General features: G+C 45.9%; 1 protein-coding gene across 2 annotated transcripts in view; it reads left to right on the forward strand.

Annotated features, from left to right (window-relative positions):
* LOC136667951 (WD repeat-containing protein 7) overlaps window positions 1-12500 on the forward strand; it is a 222170-nt gene that overhangs the window by 16008 nt on the left and 193662 nt on the right. For both annotated transcript variants that reach the window (XM_066645141.1, XM_066645142.1), the window contains exons 9-10: window positions 340-442; window positions 11335-11482. In XM_066645141.1, the coding sequence (XP_066501238.1) occupies window positions 340-442; window positions 11335-11482 (251 nt within the window). The remainder of the gene's footprint in view (window positions 1-339; window positions 443-11334; window positions 11483-12500) is intronic.

The raw sequence follows: 12500 nt of genomic DNA on the forward strand, positions 1-12500 counted from the left end.
CTGACCACTGGGTTTACTGGGCCAAACCAGTGTTGGTCTGCACACTTTTAAACTGTCTGGAAGGTAACACAGATGATATAAGTAGGTGGTTTAATAATTATGTTCTTTGCAGCTGAGGTATTTTCCAAATAACAATCAAATTGTACACACTGTGGCCGCCCGAAACAAACCCCAAAACATAAAAACCTCTATTTTTCCCAGTTATTTTCCTGAATCATTTGAACACAGCAGCTGCTTTTTAAAATATATGCAAATTTAATGAAGAATGGACCAATAGAAATGTTTCAAAATTAAATCACATTGGAAATAATGTCTTTTTTTTTCCCTCTCTTTTTTCAGTTGTCTTCCAGCCAGTGAGCACTTCCGCAGCAATGTGGGGAAAACTACGGAAGGCTCCATCCCTCCGCTGGTCTACAGCATCGCAGAGAGAGCAGATAAACAGGTCAGACACACCACGTATAATTTATGTTCATATTTAAGAAAGATATTGACAGGAAACAGATTTTCTGAACATGTCCTGCACGAGGAATTCACAACAATAACAGAAATACTACTGGGTGGAGAATATTAGGACCTGAATAAACAGTCCTTCATTCATTCATTCATTGTCTGTAAGCGCCTGTCCAGTTCAGGGCTGTGGTGGGTCAGGAGCCTACCCAGAGTCACTGGGCTCAAGGCGGGAATACACCCTGGAGGGGGCTCCGGTCCATCACAGGCGACACACACACATTTACTCACACTTACGGACATTCGACAATGAGTAGCCAATCCATCTACCAACATGTGTTTTTGGACTATATGAGGAAACTGGAGCACCCGGAGAAAACAAAACCCATGCGGACACAGAGAGAACACACCACACTCCTCACAGACAGTCACCCGGAGGAAACCCACGCAGACACAGAGAGAACACACCACACTCCTCACAGACAGTCACCCGGAGGAAACCCACGCAGACACAGAGAGAACACACCACACTCCTCACAGACAGTCACCCGGAGGAAACCCACGCAGACACAGAGAGAACACACCACACTCCTCACAGACAGTCACCCGGATGAAACCCACGCAGACACAGAGAGAACACACCACACTCCTCACAGACAGTCACCCGGAGGAAACCCACGCAGACACAGAGAGAACACACCACACTCCTCACAGACAGTCACCCGGAGGAAACCCACGCAGACACAGAGAGAACACACCACACTCCTCACAGACAGTCACCCGGAGGAAACCCACGCAGACACAGAGAGAACACACCACACTCCTCACAGACAGTCACCCGGAGGAAACCCACGCAGACACAGAGAGAACACACCACACTCCTCACAGACAGTCACCCGGAGGAAACCCACGCAGACACAGAGAGAACACACCACACTCCTCACAGACAGTCACCCGGAGGAAACCCACGCAGACACAGAGAGAACACACCACACTCCTCACAGACAGTCACCCGGATGAAACCCACGCAGACACAGAGAGAACACACCACACTCCTCACAGACAGTCACCCGGAGGAAACCCACGCAGACACAGAGAGAACACACCACACTCCTCACAGACAGTCACCCGGAGGAAACCCACGCAGACACAGAAAGAACACACCACACTCCTCACAGACAGTCACCCGGAGGAAACCCACGCAGACACAGAGAGAACACACCACACTCCTCACAGACAGTCACCCGGAGGAAACCCACGCAGACACAGGAAGAACACACCACACTCCTCACAGACAGTCACCCGGAGGAAACCCACGTAGACACAGGGAGAACACACCACACTCCTCAGACAGTCACCCGGAGGAAACCCACGCAGACACAGGGAGAACACACCACACTCCTCACAGACAGTCACCAGAAGGAAACCCACACAGACACAGGGAGAACACACCACACTCCTCACAGACAGTCACCCGGAGGAAACCCACGCAGACACAGGGAGAACACACCACACTCCTCACAGACAGTCACCCGGAGGAAACCCACGCAGACACAGAGAGAACACACCACACTCCTCACAGACAGTCACCCGGAGGAAACCCACGCAGACACAGGAAGAAAACACCACACTCCTTACAGACAGTCACCCGGAGGAAACCCACGTAGACACAGGGAGAACACACCACACTCCTCAGACAGTCACCCGGAGGAAACCCACGCAGACACAGGGAGAACACATCACACTCCTCACAGACAGTCACCCGGAGGAAACCCTCGCACACACAGGGAGAACACACCACACTCCTCACAGACAGTCACCCGGAGGAAACCTACGCAGACACAGAGAGAACACACCACACTCCTCACAGACAGTCACCCGGAGGAAACCCACGCAGACACAGGGAGAACACACCACACTCCTCACAGACAGTCACCCGGAGGAAACCCACACAGACACAGGGAGAACACACCACACTCCTCACAGACAGTCACCCGGAGGAAACCCACACAGACACAGGGAGAACACACCACACTCCTCACAGACAGTCACCCGGAGGAAACCCACGCAGACACAGGGAGAACACACCACACTGGAAAACACTGGCCCTGAAACGTCCTGTGAAGGACTGGCGCCCCCTCTAGCCTGTGTTTCCACCTTGCACCCAGTGATTCCGTGTAGGCTCCAGACCCACCGCCACCCTGAACTGTATAAGGGTCACAGACAATGAATGAATGAATGAATGAATGAATGAATGTCCCTGAAATACTCAAACCAAATAAGTTCTGGATGCTTTGATCTATGCATTGGCAAATCCACTGTTTACAACTCTGCACCGTTCACAGTCCGGTAGCACTTTCTGTACCAACATATAAATCACGTGTTTGTTAACAGCGCAGTAGATCCTATAGCTGTTAGACTCAAGGACAAAGGAAGCAGCATCTTTTCCAGTTGCACATGCCAGTGTTTTTGCCAGAATTGAATTGAACTTTCTCCCAATCAAAAAAAAAAAAACATGTCCACTGCACTTCAGACACTACAACATCTAGAAATTTAAATCTGGTATTTATATCTTCTACACACACACACACACACACACACACACACTCTTTCTATCCCATGTAGCATTGCCAAAGCCTCTTAAACCTGGCTTCCCCGCTGAGCTGAGATGAAGAGGAAAGTGTTGAATCAAAGGCCTTTTCTGCGTTCTCAGATCTGTGCTCGATCCTCGTATCCACTCCTGTAGTGAGTCAGGGCTGTGACATGTGGCTGTTTATTTATTACTAAACAATATGTTTCACTGAGGATCGCTTGTGGACACTGACCTAATTCATGTCCTAAGAGCTTAATGAAGTCAGGTACCAGTGTGTGCAGCGAAGAGGAAAGATTAGGGCTGAAAGATTTGGGGAAATAATCTGATATCTGCCATTTTTCTGCTCAATGTTTCTGTTATTTTCTATAAAGGAAGGTCCAGGCGGTGTCTGTTTTTGTTTGCGTTGGTCTAATTCTGTTGTAGAAGCTGGATTTGACCTTTTTAAACCTGTTCGTAATGACACAGGTGAGAGTAAGTAGTTGAGATTTGAAGCTGTATAAATCTGATTAGATTTATTAGGTTGTTTTTAATGTAAAATGTAAAGTGCCCATTGCCATGCTGTTTAATGCACCGTGATCCTTTTTGCCATGTGTCAGATATTCCTGAGACATTTTAAACTAGTGTAATAACCAGCCACGGTGTGCTTTACAGTCTCTCTCTGAAAATGAAAAAAGTTGTAGTTTGTAGGGTGTGTTAATGCTGTAGTTCAGTTCACTGCTGTTTTACGCAGACGTTTCACATCACTGAAGGTCACATGACTCTGACTCAACTGGCCCCTAGCGCAAGAAGAGAAATTCCCATTGGATCACTGTTTTTCTGATGTTCATTCTCACTTCCTTTAGGCCAGAGTTATTATTAGTTCTGAAGGTTTTTAACTCTTTTAAAGAGCGTTGTGACTTCCTAAAGGAGGTGATGTGACCGTTGTTATACGTTTTTATTTAATTTGAGTCTGTCTCAGCTTTAAAAGCTCACCAGACACATCTCAGTAAAGTTTCCTGAATCAGATCTTCTCTGTAACCTCACTGACGGTATCATCAGTCCTGTCTGGTAAAGAGTTACAGCAGTTCTCTTGCTGCATGTCCCTCATTGCAGCAGGAGCTCTGCAGGGTGTATGAGGCTTTAAACAGTCTGGAGTAGGGCTGGGCGATATGGACAAACAAATCATATCTCGATATATTTTAATTGAATGGTGATTATACGTTGTGAAAAATGTGAAAAAAAATGTTTTATGAACAGAACATTCAGTTTTATGTGTTAGCTCAACCTCATCTCTCAGTATTCGAGTGAAAATCCAATGTCCATGTTCAAATTTGTTTAAGACAAAGGTTTTCACTGGGGGTCTGAACTTCCCTGTAATTGTACGTTGAAAAAAATTCAGTTGTAAAGCAAAGCTAAGCAAGGTGTCAAAATAAAGACCAAAGAAATGACTTTATTAAATTAAAGACCTAAAATTAAAGGCGTCTGTAATAAGGTGTTTTTTTAAGAACAGTGTAAAGGCTGCGGCTCTGTGCTCCCAGTGTGGACTTCTGGGAAATAGCTCGTCTGCAGACACTCATTTTAATCTCCCACTCTTCAATAAAGCGGATAGTGAAGCTCAGATATGACTCACGGGTGTGACTTGACCACGTATCCGTCGTGAACGCTTCAGAACAGTAGCGGCAGCACCTCAAAGTTTAACAGCTTCGTACAGAAGTTTGTGCTGCTGTTGTAAGTGGTGATTCTGATTCTACCTCCTTTCAGCATTCCCTGCAGATAGCTGTTTCTGCTGCTCATCTGACCGGTCCAATCCGACCATTTCCCTGTAACTGAACCACTGTTCTTCGGGGCTCAGAGCTGAGCAGAGGACAGAATGGCTCTGTACGAGATTTACCCGTTTAAAAACTTCAAATATCGATATAAACGATATAGCCTCACTCCATATCCCGCTATTTCAATATATCGCCCAGCCCTAGTCTTTACGTAGCTCTGGGATAGTTTAATTGACTACAGATATCAGACTTTAATGGAGCACTAGTTACGTTTAGGTATTTTTGCTGCAGGGCTCCTCCTACACTGGCAGAGTATAATTAATGTTTACAGCATTATCTTGAAATCAACTGGGATGAGGTGGGAGAGTGGTTTCCTACCCTTCCCAAAAGTTACATAGTGCAGTTTCTGCATTGTTGAGCCTTGAGTAACAATAACAGATTCTATATTCTGTGTTACACCTCAGTGAAGCATCACAATGGTTTTAAAGCTGTAATTATAAGGTACAAATCCAAATTGTTGTTGCTTCAAAACCATCTGCCCAGGTCTGAGAACACAAGATAAAATGAGCTGTTCTCAGCCCCGCCCCCTCGTCTGAGTCTGTCCAATCACACCACAGACCCGTGTTAAGGGAGCGCAAAGACGAGGTTAAACTCAGCAAAACAGACACAACGAGCGCGGAGAAATAAGAGCACTGAGTAAAAACGGAGAAGAAAGAGAACAGAGTGAAAACGGCTAAAAATCAGAGCTTCTGCTCCTCGCTCCTCACTGCTGTGGGGTCGGGGTGAACAGAGAGCGGCTCATTATCATTAAGGGAGTAACCCTTACCTGACAGGATTTATGCCAAATATTAGAAATGATACACTGTGAACTTCTACTGTGTCTGGCGATCTTTCTGTGTTGGCTCCTGTTTATGTTGGTGTTAATGTGTGTCATGTTGTTTGTATTTGTATATTGTTTATTTACTGTTTGTCTGTTGTTACCCCAACCCCTAATCTCCCATCCTCTAATTTCCTCACCTCCAATCCCCCACGGTTCCTCCTCACTGGGGCACTTCCGTCCGTCCCTCCCTTCCTCTCCCAGCTGGAGGAGGAGTATGAGGGAACTGTGGGGGATTTTGTTGTGGTCTCCCTCCCTGAGAGTGCGACTGATCCGGAGATCTACACTCCCGAGCTGCTTATCACCCAGCGGCCTCTAGAGGCACCAGTAAGCCCCTCAGACAGCGGGACGCAGCTGCACTGCTTGACTCAAGCAGCTGGGGGAGCTCTCAGTGCTATTATAATTATTTATTTATTTATTTATTTATTTATTTAAAGGCATCTGGTTACTTGTTCACTTGCTGACAGGGAAATTCTGATTATCACTGTCTTATTAGGGTCGATCCTTCAGGAGCGATACGTCACTTCCACCACCCAGCAGTGAACAAAGTTCACTCATTCATTCATTCATTCATCTTCTGCAAGAACGTCACCCAGATTGTTGGGTGTGGTGGGTTCAGAGCCTATGCAGAAACACTGGGCTCGAGGCAGGAACACACAGGACAGAACAAACACATCGTTTGGGAAAGGGAATGTTATATTTCTTATTTACAACCCACAATAGAGTGGGTCCCCCACATGGAGGTGGTCAAGTTTAAACAGAACTTACAGAATCTGACACATCCTGGCCACTAGGTGTCACTGTTTTACACCATGACTGATTGCTCCTGTAACTTTTATTTAGTCATAAAATGATTATATGTGATTGGTCCAAAGTGACGAATGCGAACTGGAGACGCAGGTTCCTCGTTCTCTATTTATCCCTGTGTCGATTCGGCTGTTTTGGTTATTAACTATTTAAAAAACCCAAATTAATTTCCCTATATTTAAGGCTTTGAGGCACTTTTTCCTGTTTTGTTTTCGACCCATTTCCAGCAGTGAATACGACCCGATGCTCTGAGAGCTCCCTGCCGTGTGTCTGCCTCCACGCTGCTGTCTGTCTGAGCCAGTTTCCTCCACTTCTCCACTGATTCGCTCGGTGCCATGCTCCTCCACTAAAACGACCCCCCATCGACTCCCCTCATTTGTCTTCACGTGGTGAAGATGCATGCAAAGTCCCCAAGCTGCTTCCTAGAGCCTTGGCGTCCCTCGCAGATAGAGACCTGATCAGGATGAGACGTTTATGTCGCCGGCGTTAACTGACCGAATGCTGAACTTCAGTCGTTAGCAGGGTTAGATTTTACGTCGCTTCTTGGTGTTTGATGTTTAACGAGAAGTTCCATAGATCCTTATTAATGACGCATCAAATCACGTTCAGAGGCTTTGTTTTACCTGCTTCGTTATTTTAATTATTCCAGAGTTTAGTAACACTGATACTCCTAAAAATGATGGGTTCTTTAGTAAAGAAAATGGTTCTATATAGAACCCTGAACACTCCGAGAACCTTTTGTATGATTTAGTTTTGTAGAAAAAAGCAGATCACAGACGTGACAAAAAACTAACGGCATTTCAAATGGCAACTTTCTGGCTTTAAGAAACGCTAAAGAAATCATGAAAAATAATTGTGGGGACAGTAACAGTTAGATTTTTAGAACAAGCACATGGAATAAATTATGAAATCACTCAATTCTGAGGAAACAATTATGGAATCACTCAATTCTGAGGAAACAATTATGGAATCACTCAATTCTGAGGAAACAATTATGGAATCACTCTGCACATTTTCATTACAAACACTGACACCTGCCTCAGATTACAGCGGCTCGTTAGTACACAGGTAAAAGAGTGATCACACCTTGGAGAGCTGCTGCAACAAGTCGACTGACATCAATCATGGCTCCAGTTCCCTGTTCTTGTTCTAAAAATCGAACTGTTACTGTCCCCACAATTATTCTTCTTGATTTCTTTAGTGTGTCTTAAAGCCAGAAAGATGCCATTTGAAATGCCGTTAGTTTTTTGTCACGTCTGTGATTTGCTTTTTTTCTACAAAATTAAACCTCCTCAGACTGGTGATTCCATCGTTTTCTCCAGGGGTTGTAGAAAGGCTCTATACGGCACCAAAAATGGTTCCCCTGTTGTAACAAGCTTAACACACATTGTAACATCAGAAGAACCCCTTTTTGGTGCCATATAGAACACTTTTCAAAACAAAGGTGCTTTATAGATTCCTCTAGAACACATTCCCCATCAATCTGAAGAACCCCTTCATGATGCAGACGTGTTCAGGGTTCTATACAGAACCATTTTCTGTTCTAAAGAACCTTTTGAAGAACCAAGAGTGTTGGAATATATCGGCGCTGTCTGATTAAAAACACGTGTCTCCATTTTTAGCGGTTTTCACTTTTTTTTCCACGCGTTAAATGTGGGCGGTAACCTCCGTCTGTTCACAGCAGCTGACATCACACTGACCAATGAGAAGCTGAAACATCAGTTTCTTTAACAAGTTTCTTCATTGGCTGCTAGACCTCCATCAGAACCACGTATCTCCCCCCCGTTTAACCAAAGTTAACAACTGATCTCACGTGAAATATTAGAGCAGGGTAAGGGTTAAATAAACTGATTTAGATGTAGTTAAGTGATGATACACTCTGCTTTTGCTGAAACACTGATTCACAGCGGGGGGAGGGGAATACGCTGCAGGGCTGTGGTCACGCGGCGGTGGACGTGGCTCCACTAAAAGAAATCCGCGTTTGTCAGTAGTAGTCACATCTATTTTACGTATGAAACTTTTAGACACGCCCCCAATAAAGATACTTTTTGAAATGGTCTTTTCCTGCTCCTGAAAAGCTTTGGGAGATACGTGTTTTTAATCGGACAGCGACGATATGAAATTAGAGCTACTCTACTATGAGAGAGGATGTATTCGCTGGAGTAGATGAAGCCTGTACGTCAGGAATAGACTGTAAATGTGACACGTAGCTGAACGAATGTTGGAGATCACAGGGTTAGGGATGGAGAAGGGCACTAGTGCACACCTCGAATGGGAGTTTTCACTTCTGTGTTTTTTCTTTTGTTTCATTTACGTCTGTGTTTGTATAAGTGTGTGTGTGTGTGTGTGTTTTGGGAGATCAGCACCAGTTGAAAACTCATTGGTGGAACTTTGCACTGTATTCAAGGCTACCCAGAAGGCCTTGAGTATCCTCCATGCCGTGATATTCCTGCACAGTCCTTGTTTAAAACTCTGTTTGAGTTGAAACGCTCACTCTGTCATAACCAAACCATACCATACATGGACATTACCCTGGAACCAAAGCCCTGATATCACACAGTATCAAACAGGTCAAACACAGCTGATTTAATACGTGTTTTAGTGTTCAGTACCTCATCTGTCTGCCCTGACCATTTCCACCATTCCCAAGGGCTGTTTCATTACTAACTGAAATAAGGTTTGGCAGCGTAAGATTACTGATCAATCCCGATAGCGCTGTGATTTGATCGAATTCCTTTTTCAAAACAAACAACTATTTTTAGTTAAAGCCACTGTCCACTCATTTTCATACCCCTCTCCCGACCGTGAGCTGTGTGTTTGATGGTGAATGAGCTCTGAAGACTTATCAATGCAGGCTTTTGTCTTCTGAGAAGTGTTTAAAATCTATTTATATATTTTCAGCTTTCTCCTGTTGGATTTTAGTGGGCGGGGCTACGTTTGGCTTACATGACGTCAAGTCAAATCAGGTTCAGTGATACATTTATGCCCATCCAGCCTCTCAAACCCTGCAGGGGGAGGAGGAGAGTCTCAGGGGGACGGCTGTAATGACCCACCGTTGCAGCCCTGGTGAAGGGCTTTAGTCTATGAATGTATAGTGAATATGACACTAGGATAAAGGCTTATCCTGCAGCAGATCATTTAGCTTAACGTACATGTGTGTAAAAGTAAAAACGAGTGGACAGTGGCTTTAAGGGTCAGTGATTATAGCTGAGTATTATGGTTTAATTTAATCAGAATCTCCCTCAAATAGCCATGAGAAAATAAAGACTTCATAGAAAAGAACGAGAGAGACAGTAAGTAAGGCATTGGCACAGACGACAACAACCAAATAATCCAAACCTGTGTGGTCTATTTGCCGGTCCGATGAGCCGAGCAGACACTGTTTGACAACTTGAGCTGCACACGGGTAATGACCAGTGCTCCCTAATCTCACATTGCAAGACTGTCCAGGGAGTTAACGTGGCTACGAACGGCCTACAACTGCAGGAAAAGAAACCTGACCGACCAATCACAGGTCTGCTGTTTTAACATGACGTGTAGGATGATTCACGTCGGACCAATACCAGAGCCAGTACAAAACCACACCCGGAAGTATGTATACGCAGACGTTCAGAGAGCCGACTGCATACAGCTCACGCTGTCCATGCAAACACGATCCCACATGGACGTTTCCACCAATCGGGAAGCTCTCCGCTCAGTGTGGTCCGGCCCCGTCTTTCACTAATGCTCTGTTGACCTCTGCCTTAGCTTACTCAGCTTTATCATCCCCTGATTTCAGTGAGAATGAGGGAGCAGACGTCTGACACTGTCCAGATCCACGGGCACCTTGCGGTGTGTGTGTGTGGTGTTTGTTTTTCATGGCTATGTGAGAGACGGTGAGGTCAGTAAATCAGATCCTGAGGTGCTCAAACCTCAGAAACAGCCTCCAATGTTTCAGACCTGTTAGAAACCCCCTCGAACGGCTCTCCACGCGATCTCGGCTCATCTGGATAATTTGCTGGACGCCGCGTCCCCGCTCGCCGAGCTCCAAACGGAAGCTGAGACACAGCCCATGTCTGTAGTTTAGTCAGCAACTACCACATCAGGCTCACAACAGTGTCTGCCCGGCTTTAATCAACACTAACTCCATTAAAACAAACTGACTGAGTCAGTGGCCATGTATGAACCTGCATGAGCTCCGAGCGGCTGCGCAGCCCCCTGTTCTCCCCAGCTGCCGTCAGACTCCTGCTGTAGCTACTCTACACCGGTTCATAAGCCAGGACTGTGAGTACAGCTGCAGTTAATAGGCTTGTGTTTGAGGCAAAGAACTCTTTAGTTTAGGCTCGCTGCCTCGCTTTCATTTCCTCATCTCTCTCTCTCTCAGGGTTGTTTACATTTATTTATTCAGATGAAGAGCCAGTGATGTTGTTGATTGCTGTGCTGTGAGTACTGTCTGTTCAGCAGCAGGCCTGTCACAACTGGTGCCTGAGTAGCGGCAAAAGAATAACAGCAGTTTTGTTTCCTGTGTTTTTTGTTACAGACGAATCCCCCTTGATTTATTCAGCTTTTTGCTGGAGACAAAGCTAAAGCTCAAATAAACAAACAGTTTGTGTTGCTCAAATACCTTTATTTAAATGAATAAATGCCCCGACATCCTGTTAAATGCAAAGTGAAAACAACAGAAAAAAGGAAAAAGAAATACCACTGGTTTTCAGTGTGAGTAAAATAAGGTGCAGGTGTGTTCTGACAGTGAGTGACAGTCTGGAGACAGGTATGACCAGGTGTGCTGATTGTGACAGGCCTATTGAGAAGCTGAAGATTGCCTGTTAGGTGTGTGTGTGTGTGTATGTGTGTGTAACATGTGTGCTGGTGTGTGTCTACAGCTGTTGATCTGCCCTCCGGTGACGAGGTTTTTCTACGGACGCAGAGAGCCCTTCCACAAGCTGCTGGTGCAGGGGGATTCGGCAGGAAGACTATCCCTCTGGAGCATCCCCGACACCTCCCCCCTGCAGCCCCTCTCTTCTGCTGCAGGTGAGTCCACTCTGAGCGGCTCTACACGGTTCTGCGAAGCTCTACACACTATAAATGTATACATTGCTCTGCAAAGTTCCACACAGCTGTGCACATTTTACAGCACATAGCTCTTACACTCACAGAAACAAAGGTGCTGTACAGGTTCATCACTGTCACTAAAGCTACAAACAGTGGAGTGTATATTTAAAGGTACAGCAGTGGTGTTAGAGTCCAGTTGTGTTCCCTAAAGGTTCATTACATTCTCTTCTCCAGAAGGAGAGGGGGGTCTCTGTAATCTTTCATTATACAACTGTGGAGAATAAAAGAACACAATAAAAGTCCTGGAGATGAAACGGGCGTATGACATTAACTTTTAAAATCTAGAGTTATAATGCAATAAGGGCGGCAGGGTGATGCAGCAGGTAGTGTCTCTGTCACCGCTCCTGGAGGTTGTGGGTTGGATTCCTGCTCCGGGTGACTGTCTGTGAGGAGTGTGGTGTGTTCTCCCTGTGTCTGTGTGGGTTTCCTCCGGGTGACTGTCTGTGAGGAGTGTGGTGTGTTCTCCCTGTGTCTGTGTGGGTTTCCTCCGGGTGATTGTCTGTGAGGAGTGTGGTGTGTTCTCCCTGTGTCTGTGTGGGTTTCCTCCGGGTGACTGTCTGTGAGGAGTGTGGTGTGTTCTCCCTGTGTCTGTGTGGGTTTCCTCCGGGTCACTGTCTCTGAGGAGTGTGGTGTGTTCTCGCTGTGTCGGCGTGGGTTTCCTCTGGGTGACTGTCTGTGAGGAGTGTGGTGTGTTCTCTCTGTGTCTGTGTGGGTTTCCTCCGGTTTCCTCCCACGCTCCAAAAACACACGTTGGTTGGTGGATTGGTGACACAAAAGTGTCCATAGGTGTGTGAGTGAGTGTGTGTTGCCCTGTGAAGGACTAGCGCCCCCTCCAGGGTGTATTCCTGCCTTGCGCCCAATGATTCCAGGTAGGCTCTGGACCCACCGTGACCCTGAACTGGATAAGGGTTACAGATAATGAATGAATGAATAATCC

Source organism: Hoplias malabaricus, chromosome 15, assembly GCF_029633855.1.
Source record: "Hoplias malabaricus isolate fHopMal1 chromosome 15, fHopMal1.hap1, whole genome shotgun sequence".
In the NCBI taxonomy this organism is placed as follows: domain Eukaryota; kingdom Metazoa; phylum Chordata; class Actinopteri; order Characiformes; family Erythrinidae; genus Hoplias; species Hoplias malabaricus.